This window comes from Pygoscelis adeliae, unplaced genomic scaffold (genome assembly GCF_000699105.1).
Source record: "Pygoscelis adeliae isolate BGI_AS28 unplaced genomic scaffold, ASM69910v1 Scaffold218, whole genome shotgun sequence".
Lineage (NCBI taxonomy): Eukaryota > Metazoa > Chordata > Aves > Sphenisciformes > Spheniscidae > Pygoscelis > Pygoscelis adeliae.
This window is the reverse complement of record NW_008825433.1, coordinates 2,740,196-2,759,886: the sequence shown is the minus strand read 5'-3', so window position 1 is coordinate 2,759,886 and position 19,691 is coordinate 2,740,196. Positions and strand designations below refer to the sequence as shown.

Here is a 19,691-nt window from a genome sequence, read left to right as displayed (position 1 = left end):
CTCATCTCATTATTACTATGGTTTCTAAGAATTTAGCGGGTCTATGGCCCAAACCGAACCGGGCTCACCTACATTATTTACTCAAGAACAAAGCAGAGGAAAGCTTTGTAAAAGTAACAGCAACTATATGTGTAACTCTGGTTGTACAATTACAAAGTTATTTTATTCATAAGCTTATTTTACAAATTACGAATAAACAGGAGAATTTATCATCAAAAAGCTCCTTTGATTCCCTACCACAGAGCTCGGTCACACAGATGAAGTTTCTACTGCTTAGTATTTATGAAACAAAAAGTGGGCATTTTTTTAAACTTACGTGACAAGAAGCTCTTGTGGACCCTGTAATATTTACAGACTTATGTAAAACTTCCAGAGATTCATCGTTAAATTAAGGTTTTCCGAATTTTCTTTCCTGTGAATAAGATCAGATATTCCAAGCTTTTCTAATGTACTACAAGTATTTTAGTACCTTGTGGATACGTAATTAGATCTGGAGTTACAATCTTTTGGTAAACTTAGTTTAAAAGAAAGCAAAAAATTATATTTATAATCCAAACAACAAACTTGTTTCAACAGCTCTTTGTCAACCTACGAGCTCCTGTAACCAAGACCACTGGGACAAACTGAGACATACCCAGACTTCTAAAATCCAATAGTCAAAATACTTAATCTTCCAGTGAAGCAATGCCAGAAACTATGAAGCAATAAAAACAGTTTTCATATAACAATGCAGTAAAGTTTTGCTTAATGGGAGAGAATAATTTCTGGTTGATAAATATGGATATAATGTGGAAAAAATGAAAACAGTTGAGATTAGTCTAAACTTCATGAGGGAGATTATGACCAAATAGTGATTACTTTATTGATTGCCAACTTTATCGCTAGATAAAAAGATGTAAAACCAGTACATTTGGACTTACTACATTCAACCATTATTCAGAACAGCATTTTGACATTTAAGACAGGACTTTGTTGCTTGGAAACTGAAATGACTTAAAGGAAATAATGAGCTATCCTTTTAAAAAGCTCACAGATGATGTATTTCTGTTAAATGATGAAAATCTCTGAATAGTCAAGAACTAAAGCATCCAAACACAAAACAAAAGCTATTACACAAGGATGTATTTCAACATCAAGAAAGAAACCCTCCCTCTCATTTATCTAATTTTCAAAGGGGAATTATGACATTAAATACTTGAGGAAAATTTATTACAGCGATCACTATTATAAATTACGATTTGTGATTTCATGGAAACTCAAAAAGACCATTTCTTACATTGTGCAAACATGTCAAGATGAAGAGCACTACTTACTGGAGATTTTACATTATTCACATTCTCAGGAGGATGAAAATGTTCTATGAGAACTCTGCAGAAGTTCAGTGCTTAAAAGGGCAAAAATCTTATCCTCTTTTTACCCCTCATTCAAATACAAGTCTTGGTTTCATTAAAATCCTGTAGCCTTGAAGACTTCCATTTTTGCTTACTTTGCAAGTTCACTCTTTGAGTCATTCTTCCAATGAAATTATTGCTTGATAGGATTGACCTCAAATGGTGTGTATATTTAAACCAACTAGAGGACTATGTATCCCACTGCCCCCTAGGAACTAACAGCTGGTTTAAAATTTGTTAAAGCTAACTTTAAAATGTTGTATAGCACTGACTGCCTACTTTGTATTGCAAATGAATGGTTACAGGGCACCTAGAACACAGGAGTTGCAAAGATGTCAGGACGCTTCAGAGAGAAACTACTAACAAGGCAATGCAACTCTAGAACTATAAAAACAAGCAGCACTTGAAACAAAATTAACTGAAACATTGAAGAAGGCTTCAGTCTGCAAGTTTTCAAAGCTAAGTCTGTTTGCACTGAAAGCAGTGTTTTAACCACTTTGCCCAATGTTTTGGTAAAAACTTCTTGATTGTACGTAATCACTACGTTGAAAGAAATCACAATGTTCAGCGCTGGAGGTTATTTGCTTTTTTAAAAAAGTCACAAGAAAATGGCCCCAGCTTCTAGCAGCTTTACAGACAGAAGAAAAAAGGTTGATTTCCTTTAATTGAAATGATAACAAAAATTTTCTATGCATATTCTTTCAAATTAGCGTAATCCTTTTTTAAACAGCAGACTAATTCCCCAACTACTACTTTTTTTCCTCCCACCCTAGATTGGACACAGAAGTCTCCTTGATCTGTAAAGAAAAGAGGCCTTCTTGTACTTTCTTGTACTGAATTCAGCACTATCCACCCCACAGTATTTTTCTAGTAGCTTATTTTGATGGATTCTTCAGTTAAGATGCTCTGTCTCTCAAGAGCATAAGTACTCGTAGTATTGAGCACGCAATGTTTGTTTTATGGCTTGTCCTCTGCTATCTCCTATTTCCTTCTCCCGCTAAACAGCTAAAGAAACTCTGCATCAGCTATCCCTCAGCAAATACTTAAAAGTTTAAAGTTTCTGGGCTGAGAAGAATGCCAGTAGAGGCTTTTTCAGGACAGCCATCTCTGTGGCATTTGCACACAGGTTTAATTTCATTGTCTGCACCTGACATCAATCTGAGAATAATGCAGTACTCTCTCTAAAATGGATTATGCCTAGAAAATTTTCTAAAGTGTTTCAAGTTTGATGCATTTAAGGCTGTTATTCCCTTTAAAAGCATCAGCAAATAAACTTCTTTTTAACAAAGGTTGTGTCCATTTTTCAGCAAAGGAGGAACTTGCTTGTAACATTTAATAAATATCTGACTGATCTCGTGCCAGAAACCATCTGTTCTGGTGTACTGTGGTCTTTCCTCCCTGTCCCCGTCAGGCATTACAATAAAGTGTTATATAGAATAAATTATGTCAAACATTTGTGTTTTGTAATACATAACAGGTATATTCTTTGAGAGATGTAGTTTTCCTCAGAAAAGCCACAAACAGAAGGGGACAGTCAAGCCGAACCCATTAGTTTAATAACTTTTATATGCAGTATTTCATTGTTAGTTTAGGTATGATACTCATAAACATACATGCTGCTGTATGACTTATTTAACCTATTCTGTATTCCAACTGGAACACCCTGCTCAAGAAGAATAATCTATTGGAACCATCCCGTAGTTTTTCTATTGTTGGAAGACTTGACTCTACCTACCATCTACCACACATTTGCATTTTGCTTATGGTAAATTGTACAATAGTGTGTGTGTATATATATATACACACAAGCAATAAAAAAAAAAGACAAGTTGTCTGTAAGTAGCAGAAAAAGCTTCATTCAAGCTTTATCACAAAACATATTATAAGTAAACATACTATAAATAAATATTCAAAATAAACATTTGTATATGGCAAAAAAAATTAATTAGAACTTAGGAATTAGATGGTCATTTCTGAAGAATGTAAACAACAAATACTTAAAATAAAACAAAGAATTTCAGAGGAAAAGTTCTGAAGACCATTTTATTAATTGCAAGCATGTAAACATTTTCAGCTTCCTCCTACCTAAGGTAGAGACTGGATGGTATTCTGTTACACAAATGGAAATCTCAAGGAAAAAAAACCACAGCACAAAACAAAATGCGATGTATTCAGGTAACTCAGTGCAGTTTTTTACTGGCAATCATACCAAGCATAATTCTTTCATGTTACTTAGACGTCCTTAGATGCCTGTAAGGAGGAAAAAAACATTGTCTAGTATTATCTAGATACCTGTAACCTGAAACCACAGATATTCAGCTGCTCTAATCGCTAACAGCTCTTTTTGCAGTATTAGAAATAGCCAACTTTTTACACCAGCAAAGTGCTCTTTTGCTGAAATCTGTTTTTCAACTATTCTTATTCAGTTGCAAATCTCAAGAACACCTTTAGTTATTTGGTGAGGGGAGCAGGAGTATGAAGAGAAAAGACAGACAAGTTCAGTCTCTTTTGTCCTGAATTTGATCAGAATGTCTCAGAAAACATCTTGGGACACCCACTGTTTTCCCTTCTTACAAAAAAAAAAACAAAAACCCACCCAAACAAAACTTATTCCTAAGAACAGCTTCCCTATACAGTGAAACTTTGACTGATACCCAGTAGTTTCTATTGAAAAATTACTTGGCAGGAAATACACATTCTTCCAGTAGCTGAGCCTGACCCAGCAACCATAGAGTTTATGATGGTAAGTACATTAGAAATATGACACACAGGCAAAGTGTTTAAACTTTAGCTATCCCAAAGAAAGGCAATCGCATATAAAGAAGTCTGTTTTCAATATATGTATTTTCTTGAAAGACATCCAATCCAGTTCTTCACATGTTCCTGGAAAGCTCTCTACATCAGGGAAAAACAAACAAACCCCCTATCATTCTCTGTTAATGACTGATCTGCTCACCGAAGAGGAAAATAAGCATCTTCAGTGACAATTGGCTTGAAATCAGTTTGATTTCCAGTAAAAATGAAAACACTCTAAATGCAGTAAATATTCCATGCCTGATTGTATGACATATTCAAATAGAAGCACATCAAGCTCCTCTGAAGACTCAGTTCTTTATCAAAAAAGGAGGAATCCACAAAAATACATTTCTTTCCACAATTATATAGCAGTATTGGGCACATGCTGTCTGGTACACAACCAATTAAGAAACCAAACCAAAACAAAATTTTCATTCAGCCAGATGGAGTTTTATGGTCTGTACTGGTCACTTGTACCAAACAGGTTGAGGGACAGAGACTGGACAACAACAGATCTTCTGCTACTTCACAGAAGAGCAACTACAACTAAACATGGACTCAGGATACTAAAAACCTTGCCCAACAAAACCATGGGCTGTAGAAACAGAATGACAGTGTGACACATACACCCTTTAATGTGTTAATAGCCTTCAATTACTTAACCAAGGACAACCAGCTGCTAGTTCTAATGGTACCAGTCTTGCACTGGATGCAATTTTCTTGCAGATCTTCAGGAGGAGGTAGCACACCGCTGCCAGAGGAACAGATGCACTTTGCTTTCAGCTGCCCCCCTTTTACTTGAGATACTCTAGCCTGGGCCAGAGGGAAAGGACTGAAGACAAATTAACTCCTCCACCAGCAGCTGCCACCGCCTACTTCCTGCTGCCATTTTTTCCAGGGGAGAGAAGAACGTGAGCTCAGGAGTCTGCTGGGCCTTCGGCCATTCATCCAACCCTCAGCCTGCACCTTTAATGGAAAACCAGAGGGAAGAAGGCAGATTTCAGACCAGAGGAATTGTCCTGGCAAGGTGCAGCTTGGGAGCTCCTGAAATAGTTTAAGATTGTATTTTAATTTGGCATTTTATAACTTTTAAGTGTCTGAACTTGCAACATTATTAATGACCTTTGTTTGCACACATTTTGCACAGGGGAAAGTGGAATAAAGCAGGAGATGAAGTGTTCTGTGGTAGAATCATTTACTGCATGTTTCTATTTCTAGGCAACTTCAATGTTTGCACAGATCTGCATCTGGAAAAATGGGCAGGTATAACACAGCAATGTGCGTAATAGCTACAAACAATATTATTTATGCCATTTAAAAATCTAGTTCAGGCATGGTAGTTCGTATCGCTTACAAAAACATCTCCACATCTGTCAAAATGCCTAAGTCTTATCACAAAACCACAGCGCTATAATTTACAATATTCAGACAGACAGCAATACTGTGAAGAAACTGGGTAACTGCAAAAGCAAATGGAAATATTGAAAAGAGCCAATATCATATCATCATAGAACTCTCCATACACCAATCCAAATGATTATTTAAATCAATGGTCCTTAAATCAGTTTGGAAAGTTCAGAAGCCAAATATATTCCTCAATTCATAACTATAACTGGAACAGGAACTAAATGAGTTGAGGTAGGCCAGCAAACAGTTCTCTGGTTAGAAGCTACATCCAGCCCACACTATTGCAAAGTTTGTCTCCAGTACAATACTTTCCAATCAACTGATTCTTTACATACTAGATTCCCAAAATTTCCTACCTCTTAACATTTAGAAACCATGTACAGTTACCATATTAAATAATTTTTTTAATAACCCAACTCTCCCTGTAACTTGCTGGAGAGCTAGGCCCTTGGCATGATGGAAATTCTTTCGGTAGAAAAATCTGTCAGAAAAAGCAGTGCTCACTCCCTACTACAGCATCACAGATAAAAACTAATTTCAAAGCATGAACATTTTCATTTTTGGAATTAGTTCTTGTTTTCGTAAGTGATACAATCATTTAATCTAAAAAAAGAAAAATAACATTTTTCCTCATTAATTACACAATAGTCCATTCTTTTCTATTTTATCTTTTCCACAGCATTATTTTTCTTCACTATTTCTAAATTTATCTCACAAAGATTTGTCTCTAATGTTTAATGACATTTTTTACAAATCCCTTCACCCCACTTTCTGTGAATCCGTACTCTCTAGGTCAATGATTACAAATATCCGCGGCTTATACTTCGTCAGTTTTGTTGCAGAAACCGATCTGCTGAAATCTTACTCTTAACTGGTGTTCAAGAAATAAATTGCTTAAAGCATTCTCCTTGATTATCCCAGGTGTTGACCTACATAATAAAAGTAAAATGCTTCCAATGTAATGTTCTCAGACTCTACCCTGATTTGGCTATACAACCGCTTTCTTTGAGTGTAATTACTTTGAGAGTAATTCTTTTCAGCTTTTATCAGATTTCCCACTGAAGATCTCCTTTGACAATAACTGCATTGGCTTCTCTTAAAATCACAGCCTGTATGCTGACCTGAGGAAGTAAAAATTTTTTTTTTTTTGTATCAGGAGAAAAGAAAAGCCTTACTGACAGACTGTTTATTCTTTCTTTATTGAGTGAGTATATAAGGACAAAAGCAAGGACCACTAATTATTGGGATTTTTTAAATTGGCTTTGACTTGCTACCTACTCCAACTTTTGCAAGTATTAGAGCACCACTATTTCTATATTCTTCCACTTTAAATACTTTTAAAACTAAAACCAGTCTCTAGTCTCTCACTTCCTGCAACGGTTAAAGCAGCACCAAAATACCTTCTAATGGAAGAATTTTTCAGAACAATGCTGGATCACTTTCAAAATATTAAGAAACACATAGACACAAACACTTCTATCAATAACATTTGTGTCATTGTTATGGTACTTATTTCCCAGCAATTGTTTTTGTACGTCTTAGCTTCATTTCAGTAAATAAGAAGGCCCTATCTACTACGTGCATGACTATAAATTAGTCTTTCATCCTCTACATTTTGAGGGACAGCTTGCTGTGGCCCTGGAACTTCTTGAACTACAATAACCTGCGCGCTTCTTGAACTACAATAACCTAGTGCCTTCTCGTCATGCCGAAAAAATCATTCATTTAGCAGGCTTTGCAGGGAAAGATTGGGGGTATATTCCTCGGAGAAAACTTTGTGAGGACAACGAGAACTGTTTTGTTTTATTTAACTGATTTAATTTCTTACCTGTAATAAACTGATCACCACTACTGAATTATAACTGCAAAACTATCATCCTCAGGGCATTTTATACTTGCTCTGCATATATTTTTATTGTTCCTGAAAACTAGTAAAATCTGGAAAGAATGCAAAATTCATTCTGTTCGTCTTAATTTGGCTCTTAAAAAGCCATTTTATGGAGTAAATAGTTTCCATATTTTTGATAGACTACTGCCATAATCAACTGAAATATGCATACAGTTTTGTGTCATTGAAGATAAAGTATATTTGAGCCAGAGAGAACTGGTATAAATTTATGTAATTTGAATTAATAAAATTCAATATTCTTTCAGTCAGCAAATCATTTTGGTGGGTTTTTTTTTGTTTTTTTTTTTTTTTTTGTTGGTTTTTTTTTTTTTTTTTTGCATTTGCAACTTCTGTTCTTCTCCATTAAAAGATTAATTTTCATCAGTGATGAGAATCAGATTGTCCTTCAATCATACATAGCCTTATTCCTATCTTTTTTTTTTAAACCAGGAGGATCCAACGTAAACATGTTTAAGACAACTTTATCTTTAGCATAAAATTCCTGGGTTTTTTAAATTTAAATGTTAGAGAATGATGAATGGCATTTCTCACATCCTAAATACAGAAGTTAACTTGCCATTGTTATAAGACTTTGCTAGATGGAAATGGAAGTGCGATTAGCAAATAAAGCAAATGTACATTACTATATCAATTAAATAAAATTTTAGGCCTTGTAACTGGAAAGACAACTATCAAAATGTGTTTTGCATTTACAATTTGCTTCTTTCTTAGATATCTTAGAAAAGCACATGTTCTGATTACACTGTTTTACAAGACACTAAAATTAGTAAATCTCAGTGTTTCAGGCCTAATTTCATAGAGCAAACAAGAAAAACATGCTTTCTTGCCCTGTCAGCTCCCAAGGAGTTTCTCAACTCTGAATAAACTAGGTATTGAGCTATGAAAGAAAACATGCCTTTGTACCTGCGTGACAGCTGTTGAAGGCTGGTTTACCACTTCAACATACTCTCATTACAGGTACTTCGCCAATGATTTTCACCAGATCATGCATCCAATTTGTCTTTAAACCTCAGCATCAAAACATGTCCTGCTGGTATATGAATTTAGACTACTGATTATAACTGCAGGTTTAATAAATTTTGTAATAACATATCTAAACATTAATTGGATGTACCAGTTTTTCTCTAGCCTAGATTATGTCATAACTGTGTTATCACTTGGACTTTTAAACTTTGTTGTTCTACAGGTAGTGACTGCATTATCAATAGAGATATTGAATGTATAAAGATATTAACATTTTAAAGTATTCAGCATTAAACGATTCAGCTAAATTACCAGTTTTAAACAATTATTCTACACTTCCTATTCTATAAAAAACAGATTTATCACTTCTTGTTAACCTCATTTCAGAAAGCGAGCATTTAGAAAAATTACGCTTGTTTTACTGCCTACCTTTAGTAGGCCTTTTATCTACGAGGTTTTTCAGTCTAATTCTCTGGCGTACCAGTTAAAGCTGTTTCTTTTTTCTACTTTACATGGTGGAAAACTGGAAAGCTACTGTTTATACAACATTTCCCAGACCTTTTTCTTTGTGATATTCTGGTAATTCATTCTTCCCCACTCCATTACTACCTTGTCCTCAGGCAAACAAATTAATTCTTCACTTTAAACTTATTCCCTAAGCATCGCCTACATGTTTAAGCAAGATCATAATCCAAAGTTATCCACGTTGTAATGATTTCAAATTCCAAAATTATTCAGGAAGAGACTACGTCTTGAATCTAAGGTACTGGTTTCACCTGTACAATCACTTTGATGGCAAGAAAGTGGGAAGGCCAAAAATTTGGATCTATGCAAAAGAACTTGAAGTACTGGACTACCAATAAGAGTTTTTGCATAACTCCATGTGAACTTTTAAGATGCAAGATGATGTTGATAGTTGTAAGGGGAAGTATGCTGGGGCAGAAGTTATTGATTAGGGTGCTGGAACTGTGCATGTCTATTTTTTCTAAAATGTGTCATGTAGTAGATTCTTAATGTGAACGGTTTTGTTTGTTATATCAGACCCTGCAAATGCGTGTTTCACTTTGGAAAAAAACACTAGCCAACTAAGAAACAAATATTCACTCACTTTGTCATTTTACTAAAAAAAGCTTCAATTTCTTTATAATAGGGCTTTTGCAGCTGGGTGGGGAAGGAAAGCACACAGGAGGAAATGAGTCCAACAATCCCAAATGAAATATAAAGCATTTCAATATCAAAATTAGCACAAAAGAGGTCAAGGTCATGAGTAGAAGATAACTGTATTCATGAATGTCTGATGTAATATTTCCTTTTCATTTGAAACTGAGAGCCAAGCAGTATACCAGGCAATTTAGAGCATCTCCTATGCAATTGCCGTTTGGAATGTTTTGTTGTAGTCAAACACTACCACCTAAAGAAGCATGATAAAACAAATGAGGCCTCTAATAGCACAACTGCATTACTGACTTTCAAAATGATGAGCTTACTGTTCTGGACAAATATTGAGCCCAAAGTTACTGAGTGCCAGTCCTTAGGATATGGGTTTCAATTTTAAAGCCTATTAATGACTTAAGCCTCAGGACAAATCCACTCACAGAGGACACAAAATCTTCAGAAAAGTACTATGTTTAATTTTTATCTTTATGCCATTTACATTTATTTTTTACTTATTTTAATGTTACTTATATAAAATATAATTTTATAGTTATTACATTATCCTTATCAAGCAAGTGTACTTTCTTGAATGTTTTTGTTTTCAAAGAAAAAGCTGTTTCACCTGTCAATTATGTTATTCATTTTTATGATGTATCAAAAGGTGTAAGCAGAACTTCCCTTAAAGTCTCTGGAAGAAGCTAGATTTACAAGCTTAATTGTGAAGGATGGATTTAAAACCAGACCATTCATTTTCTGTTGCAAAAGCAAGAATACTGATAACATCCATCAATTCACCATGACAGCACTACATTTAAAATTAGCCCAAATACAGGCTAGATCATTTGGCATTTGGGGAAAGAACATGCCCGTTTCCATACATGCATCTTGTCCCCTTTTTGGTATGCTTGCAGCTTATTTGTTTGCAGCGCAGCATTGCACTCTCTCTCTTACTCTGCAGTCTCAAATGCCAAATACATCCAACTGACTTTAGCTTTAATCTGCTACTTTATATGAGTCAGGAACAGGAGAGGTAGTTGTAGCCCCTCTCCTAAAGAGATCTACATTGAAGGTTCCCCCTTTCCTATCAGAGGACTTGACATTTTTGTCGCAGCTCGATACAGCTGCATACATCTGCCCTAAACCAGTAGACATATGTCTCATGCAATCATATGTGTGGAGACTCACCCATGGAGGACAACTGCATCTTGTATAGATGCAAGTCCCCTGCTTGTAGCTAGTTAGGTAGCTTTGATACTGCCATTGGTGAACAGTAGTTATAAAACACTGCACAGGGTGCAAAACCTGCAGAGGAACTGCATACACTTCAAAACAGTAAGCCTGCATTAAGTTCCAAGCTGTTGTGGTTACACTGCTTTTATAGTTCCCAAATCAGCTTGCTCTGGGGGAAGACACAATAGCAGTCAGTGCTGAAAAATAGATCCAAAGACTTCTTGCATCAGCTTTGCTTTCTGTTTTTCACTAACGGGGGAAGTAAGGACAAGGATGAAGAAAGAAATAAAAAGAAAAGCTATCACTGTTAAGTTAGAGTTTAATTACAATACAGGAGGAACAGACAACTGCCTTAGCAGATAAGGGAGAGTCTGGTTTGTAGTACCTGGCATGTGCACTGGACAATGTGACTCAAGAAAATCTGTCTACCAGTACTGGGCTATTTCAGAACACAGTTTGTTAGCTCACCTCAGGACACCTATCTCCAGATTTGCAATTATATTTATGACATACAGCTGTAAAGATTCATCTATTCAAATTTAGCAACAGCTGTAAAGCTTCACCTATTCAATTTAGCAACAGGTGGGAATAGTGTGTCCTCCATGCCTTGCATCTGGTCTGATTACATGTGGAACTTAATTATTTTAATTGTTTATTTCATTGAAGTTGAGCTTATAATGCTTACGCCTTCCAGTGCAAAGCTTAGGCAGAAAGATGTGAATGCTGTGTCCTGGAATCTGTTGATATCCATATTTTTCTTTGCAACTCGCTGTCATCACTTTGTCTACAAAAAAGTGTAATATTACTGTTCAATATGGCTTAAGGATTTTCCTATCTGACCTTACGACTCCTAATACCATTCATTCGAATTGTCAAGACACTAAGTGAAGACACTCTAAAGGGAGAAGGGTGTATGCCTTCAGATCTCAGATTCAATGGGAAACATTTGGAAAAAATGGGAGGCTTAATATTTTTGGCTGCTTTTAGAAAGTGCATTGACACTAGAAGTGGAGCAGCTCAGGTACTGAACATAATTCTCAAATGAGCAAAAAGGTTTGTACTTTAAAAGTACTAGCTGAGAAATTATGAAGAAACTTTAGCACAGAAAGAATGGTTTCATTCTTTTCCCCACACCAGCTAATAGCGCTGATCCAAACTGGCAAATACAACAGCACAGTAGAAAACTTCTAGGCAGAAATCATTACCTGGTTTCAATATTCTCTTTTTCACCAGTGGTACAAAAACACTTCAGTTATTCCTGAATAACTCTTGGCAGACTGGATCTCTGTTGTTTTTTTTCCCCCCCAACAAAACCCATAATTGCATAGTGGAAGAAAAACAGAGGGAGCCAAGCACCACCACGCTAATTATTTTCAAGTGTGCTAATGAGTTCAGTGTATCCCCAGAATCACTTGTGTCATGTAACATCTTCTGTCAAATCTGTCACCTGCCTAAGCAAAATGAAATACGTTCTGGAAATGTGTGTCTTGAGACTGAAATCATACCTATCACCAAGAGGTCACTCTCTCTTGTGATTGCTTTCTGAAGTAATAACGTTTAGTTCTAGGGTTCTGGAGACCTTGTGATCTTTCACAGATTTCATTAAGGAAAGGTTTTATAAGACAGCTGGCTTTTCTCCTCTTTTTACACACTTTTTGGAACATGTGTTCTAATAATAAATACAATTCATAATAGTTGAGAACTATTGGGATATCAATGCAGGATCTCTACAGGATAGAAAAGGTGTGCTTCCACTTATTACCCTCATAAAGGAAGTGAGTTAAATCTCTTCTCAGTTCACCAGTGCATCTCGCAGATCCCAGTAACTTTGTTAAAACTTTCAACTTCATGTGAAACAAATTTATTAGCAATTAATTTTTCTCCTCCTTCCTCCCCTCTCCCATTCCATACACAACTAAAAGCAACTATTAAAATCTTATTTAATGTACTCCTAGAGTACAAGAAGGGGTTAAAGAATAGGAATAGGAAGTCCTAGTACAGTGATCTAATAGTTTAGCTGAACAGACAAGTGCTGTCATTCCCTTGGTCATACTAAAAGTCTCTCTATATTGCTCCAGCCATGGTCTTGAGAGGCCTGATCAGGAAGATATATGACTTGAGAAGCAAAAGAAGCGGGAAGAATCTGTTAGCCTCAAACCTCTCGAGATCAGCCTAGTGGGAGGAAGACTGCTCCCCTCTCCTTTTTGAACTCTTCCCTTAAATGTTGAATTTGTCCATTGTAGAACAACCGCCAAATAAAGCAAAGCACAGGGAGCAAGTTAGCAAGGAGGTGCCAGTTTAGTTTTGAAAATAAAAAGGATATGTTTCTATGATAAATGACATAACTTTCTTGCATAACCATTTAAAGACCATCAATGTGAAAATAATGAAACAGCAAAGTTGCATTCAGGCTCATAGAGCTCAAGACGCCAGTTCTGTTAGATCTGTACCAGCTTTTTCTTTCCATAGGTGTATATAAACTCTTTTAAGATTTGAAAGAATTGAACACCAACTAGCATGTTTCTATAGTAAGAACAATTTAAACAAACAAAAAAACCCCAACCAAAACCAACAAAACATTATTTCCCTTTTTCATACACACAGAAAAACATTAATTGCTGGAGAAAATGACACTCTGAAGTATCATTTAAGTGAAAATTACAGGGTAGTTGACACAGAATTCCCAACCACATACATCTGTGTATGACTAAGGATATAAAACAAGATCTCATGTGACCTTTCAATCTTAGACATAATGATTAGCCTATAATATTGCTAGTCTGCTCCCAGCTCTCCTGAAGTCTTATTAAAAACACCCTTTCAAGACACATTTCTCTCCCCTTAACAGGCAAATTCCTTTGCTGCCAAGAAAAGCAAGCAAAAGAGAACCATATGAAATACCGCATATGTCGTACTGCGTGTTAGGAAAACCAAGCAATTAGCTTACGGGCATGCTATCACCAGGTGCAGCGAGCAGCAGAAAATACAATCAGAAAAGGGGCACATAACAACCTGATAAAAGCTGCAAGCGTAGAGGTAGCCAGTGTAACCACCCAGATCAAGCTGCAGGAAGTAGCTGTAACAAGTCACTGTAGGGTAAGCCTGAGCAGGCTACTGGTATACCAGGCACATGGCAGCTTCACCTCTTTCGCTGCCGGCGTAATCCAGCAGTAACGATGCTCTCACTTCTACCCCACCATCCTTTGTACAAAACACGGCATTTTAATCATTTTGCTTCATTCTGAAAAATATTTTAAAAACCACTGAAATGGAAGAGTACACTTATTTCATATATCAAGAAACTGCAGCGGGATGCTATCCTTTATGTGCTTTTGTCCTGGTTTCAGCAGGGATAGAGTTAATTTCCTTCCTAGTAGCTGGTACAGTGCTGTGTTTTGGATTTAGGATGGGAACAAAGTTGATAAGGCACCGATGTTTTAGTTGTTGCTAGGTAATGCTTACACTAGCCAAGGACTTTCTAGTTTTCCATGCTCTACCAACTGAGAAGACTGGAGGTGCACAAGAAGCTGGGAGGGGGCACAGCCAAACTGGCCAAAGAAACGTTCCATACCATGGGATGTCATGCTCAGTACATAAACTGGGGGAAGCTGGCCGGGGGGGGCCGCTGCTCGGGGACTGGCTGGGCATCAGTCAGTGGGTGGTGAGCAATTGTACTGTGCATCAGTTGCTTTGTGTATTATTATTATCATTTTACTTCAATTATTAAACTGTTTTTATCTCAACCCATGAGTTTTTCTCACTTGTGCTCTTCCAATTCTCTCCCCCATCCCACCGGGTGGGGGGAGTGAGTGAGTGGCTGCGTGGGGCTTAGTTGCTGACTGAGGTTAAACCATGACAGCTTTAAACTGGCTTGTTTGGTTTTGGTTTTTTTTTAAAATCACTCCTCCCTTTTCTCTTTTTTTCATAGCTCCTAGACAACTCAAAATTCCTTTTTCCCCCCCCCATCCTATTACTTGAGCTCTGGCTGCACTTTCAGCAGTAACTTGTGGTTTAACAGCTTATTCCAACCCATTTTCCACTATTAATAGTTTCTGAATTACTTTCTTAGAATAGAAGGTAGGTGAAGATCTCAAAACTGATGTGGAAATGGCAGGTTTCTGGTTATGTGGATAACTATTTATCAAAAACTATCCCTTTTTCTTCCTGTTTTCTCCCTCCCTCTCTTTCCTTTCTTTCCACCCTAGCACTTCTCATCCTTCCTCACCTACATTCATATGGAAAAAAAACAAATACCCAACCTTAAAAAAAATCAAATGTGTCCAGAGACACATTTTGGTTGGCATTACCTTGATCCAGACATCAATATATGTTATACTGGTCATGATTAAATATTCTAGTGGAATGTAAAATAACTGTTTTAGCTCTCAAATACTGTTTCCTTTTCTTAGAAAAATGGTTGAAAAAAGTACTGGTTTTAGAAATCTTTAACCTTATTTTTGTGGATCCAAACCTCATTTAGGCAAAAACTGGACAGAGACAACCTGTAGCATCCAGAAAAAGTTAAGAAAAAAAAATCTCTTCTCCTCCCTTCCAGTTAGCTACTAGCTGAAGTACATTCCAGAGTACCCAGAATGATCATTGTAAAACCCGTTCTAAAGACTACATTATCTGTAGTTCAGACTTTTAAAGTAATCAGAAAAAGGTTTGAAAATGATCATTCCAATTCCTTTACAAGCTTTCCAATTAGAAAAAAGTACTTACAAAATAATTTAATAAAAACTGTTTAACGTAAAGTAGGGATATATTTAATACTTGGAGTGTGGCAGCTAAATTCAACCAATACCCTAATTTTAAAAATAGCTGTAATTATTTTCAAATAATTAAAATAAGCTAAACAAACATAGCTAGGCCCACAAAAAAGCGTAGCCAAAAAATGCTTTCTTTGACAAACCAACAATGTAGCCTGGCTTGCTTTAGGGCTGAAAAGCAGCATATACCTGCCCAGTGATAGGCATCTAAGAAGATGCTTACCAGCTGGTTAGAAGGATTTGCAGACCCAGCGTAGAAGCAGGTAAGGCTGGAAATGGGGAAAGGAAGGAGAGTTACAGTAGAAGAGAACAGGAGAGTCCCAGCATCAGTAAGTCAGAGCCTATAATGGCTCAGACAACCCTAAAGTAAGTAACTTAGAGGATTTAGTTTACCAATTCTTATTCAAGCTGTCTTACAGGAATTTTTATAATTACTTAAAAAATTTGATATTGCAAACAATGGGGGGAATCTAATCGTATTTACACACACCTCCTCCCTTAATCTTCAATATCTAATCTTTCTACAGCAATCTGAACTAGTAAACATAAAATTGTAAAACAAACAAACACAAACATCAAAAAACCCCCACAAAAACAATTTGTATGAAAATTCTATGGTTTTGAAATCCATTTTCTACTGATAAATAGCTGCAGAACTTGCTAGCTTTTTGGCATCTTCATGAAGATGATATATCAAAAACACTTGTGTTATGTATGAAAATAACATCATTCACCCTATGTTTTCTGATTCCTTCTTAGAACTGTTAGAAACCATGATGTTAAAAAATTCTGATCTGATGGAACTCAGGAATGAAAACCTTAAATGGAAAGTTATTCAAGTTATTTGATTAATTTAGCACATATCAATCCTTAAAAAACTTTTAACTATTTTTGGAAACTGAGCTTGATACTGTATCAAATCAACACAAATATGTCATTATATTCAAACGTCTAGAAAACTTAATGAAAGAAAACATAAACATACTAAGATTAAAGACAATATTTAAAACCACAGATTCTGTGTCTACTGTGAGATCACCTCATGAAATGTCACAGAGCATGCTAATCAAATCCTTCGTATTACTGTAGTTGCAGCACATGATGAAATCAAATGTACTTGCAACGATAACCCCTTCATGAAGATTTCCATCATGAGAGTGTCAACTGTATAGTATAACAATTTCCAGCACTCAGGTTTACTCAAGCTAGACAAAAATGTTGGAGACACTCCAACTGTATTTTGGCTTAGGGCATCAAGGATCCTGAGATCGCTTCCCAAATGCTGTCAGATGCTACATCTCCCAGACTTGGAATCCTGGCTTCCTTGACACTCTCCTACTGACCCCAGGAAATTCCACTATAGCAACTCTATGTCCTCCTCAGCAGAAGAAAAATGCAGCAGCACATCCAAGCTGCACTCCTTCAAAGATCTATGCATCAATAATGACTTGAAATGAAACATCAGCTTTTCAGGATTTAATTACACAGTACCATCATCATAAGTTTTATACATTCCTGGCTGTTTTAGCCAGCAGGACTGTTGCCTGCTGTTCATGTGTGACAACAAGACTTAACAGCATAAAGATGAGAAATTGTTAACAAAACTGTGATATAAATGAAGAAAAAAAAATCTTTATATAGCCTACAGACTTTTCCTTTGAAACATTTATTTTTTAAATAAATCTATTAGCTGACACATTTCAGAATTTTAAAATTTCTTTTTTGTATTTGAAAACTGATCTTCTCTTTGTTTGGAGCAAGACTATTAATCACTGCCTCAAACTTGCAATAAAAATACTAATCGCTAAGTATCACATCAAAACAGTAAATCGAAAGTGCTGCTTTATTCACAAATGTGTTTTCTTGTTCTCACAATACCAATGACTATTTACAAGTTTCAGTGTCTTCTACAGATGATTTACTTGATTAAAAACTATTAAAAAATATGATAGCAGTAGCAGCTTTACATTTGTGAACTTCTACATAGAAAACTCCTCAGATCAGAAGTCAGAAACTAGAGGTAAGAAAACAGATTTTAATTTCAGTCTTCCAAAACTTGTCATGTTTTTGAAAGAAAGTGACCATTTATTACTTGTACATATAAGAGTTTATCTCAAGACTGGCAGACAAAAAGGATTTGTGCTTTCTGCATCTAATTTATAGACATAATTAGAAAATTATCTTACTGTACAGTTCACAGAGAGGAACTGTAGAAGCTCCTAACTCCTGTCTGTTTCCATTTGATATGTAAAGAAACCCTACTTATAACAAGGCAGCTCAGAAGTCTTACCTGCGTCTGCTTCATTGCCCGTTCCATTCTGCGAGTACTTCCTTTCTCAAGCTTGGTCCGAAGGAGTAAGGCTGATGTCTGAATGGCCCAGAACTTCGGCTGAGAGAGCAAACACTGCAGAGAAAAATAACATTTTTTTCATTATTTCATTTTAAAAGACACTAAAGACAGGAAAGTTTTTAACAGTGTTCTCAAGCATGAATGCTGTTTTCTATTCTGAAAGTCAAATACGTGATTGCAGTACTTATTTGATGAATTGAAGGCTGTACAGATTACCTTAATCTATTTTCAATATAAAAGGTGGCCATCAAAACTATTTTCTCCTTCTCAGCAGCATTGTGTATACATGTACCCATATGGTGCATACACCAAACTGCACAAATTAAAATGGCTACTCAGAATGAAAGGAAAATAAAGAATTTGATACTGAGCAGTCTGGCTCAGCCTTCTCCACACCTGCATACTGGATAGTTGTAGACAGCAGCAGGGATCCTACTTCTTAAGGCTGAACAAAACCGGTTCTCTCTTGGCCTCTCCTCATATGCAAGGTGCTCCAATGCCTGCATTAACAGCACCTCCACATTAAATAGGCTGAAATTGCTGAATCCGAAGAATATTAATTAATTTAGAATTTGGCATGACTTGAGAATAACAGGAAGAATTTTTTATGTGTAGTAAATATATAGGGAATACAGAATAATCTAGGTAAAAAGCTTTCCTAAAGACATGGTAGGTTATCACTTGGAAAGCCCTGCCCTGATGCCAGGAACTTGGTGCCAGTCTCCAACTGATTTTTAGGAAAGCCCAATACAAGATATGTAGCCAATACAACTTTGATATCCCTTAATGATGTACAGACTGCCTGGATTCTTTCCAGTATGGTTTCAGACACAGTATACCATTTTTCTGTTAGATATTCACTTTGAAAACGGAGACAGCAGGAAAACTTCCATGCTAATTTTATTGACACTACAAATACAATCCAGCTTCCCTGAGAAAATAAATTTGTCTAGAGATATTTGTAGACTGGAGAAAAGGCCCCAGCGGTTTTATTTTTTCCTCTCAAAGATCTCCCAAAGCATTAAAAAGTATACTTTGCTGGTGGTTTGTGTGAAACGCCTGACAAATTTCCGTCATTATAATCTGTTTTTCTTTTCCCTAGTGTTTTCACAGGAAAGGCAGCAGAAAGAAACAAGCTAAAACAAATTCTCTCCAAGCAAAACTACAATGGGAAGAGAGGCGACAGCAAATGAAAGCATAAATGAAAGCAATATGAATGCATGTACAGCCACCAAACACTTCAACATCAGCTGATCCTCTCTCTTGTGACCAACAATCTCTGCACTGATTCTTTCATGACTTCTACCCACTGTTACATTAATAAGTACCCAAAGGCTTCTATACCGTCCGCTACGTGCTGAGGACCTGGAAATATTAGGGGAACACAATTGCAACGTTCTATATTCTGTACACTTTCAAGTGCCCTTTTACAAATTAATTATGATCAGTAAATCTGTTAACTGGTCCAAATCCTAGTTCTGAGAGCTCCTCTCTCTCCTGTCTCATCATGGGAAGTTCAGTCTACTACCTATTTTGGTTTGGTCTTAAGACAAACCCTCCACTGCAGGACACAAGCAAGGCATTCCTAACAGAGGACCCTGGTTTCTGAATTTATTCTTCAGTGGCCATTCCAGGCAGCTGCTAAAAAAACCTTAAGGGGTTGTTAGGGTAAACACTTGCACAATGTTTACTTTAGCTTAAAAACTTTTTTTGTGAGAAAG

At 36.3% G+C, this 19,691-nt stretch overlaps 1 protein-coding gene across 1 annotated transcript in view; it reads right to left on the bottom strand.

Annotated features, from left to right (window-relative positions):
• The window catches only part of TTC27 (tetratricopeptide repeat domain 27), a 138,114-nt gene that overhangs the window by 43,588 nt on the left and 74,835 nt on the right, over positions 1 to 19,691 (bottom strand). Inside the window, exon 10 of the mRNA XM_009331099.1 lies at positions 17,911 to 18,024. Coding sequence (XP_009329374.1) covers positions 17,911 to 18,024 — 114 coding nt within the window. The remainder of the gene's footprint in view (positions 1 to 17,910; positions 18,025 to 19,691) is intronic.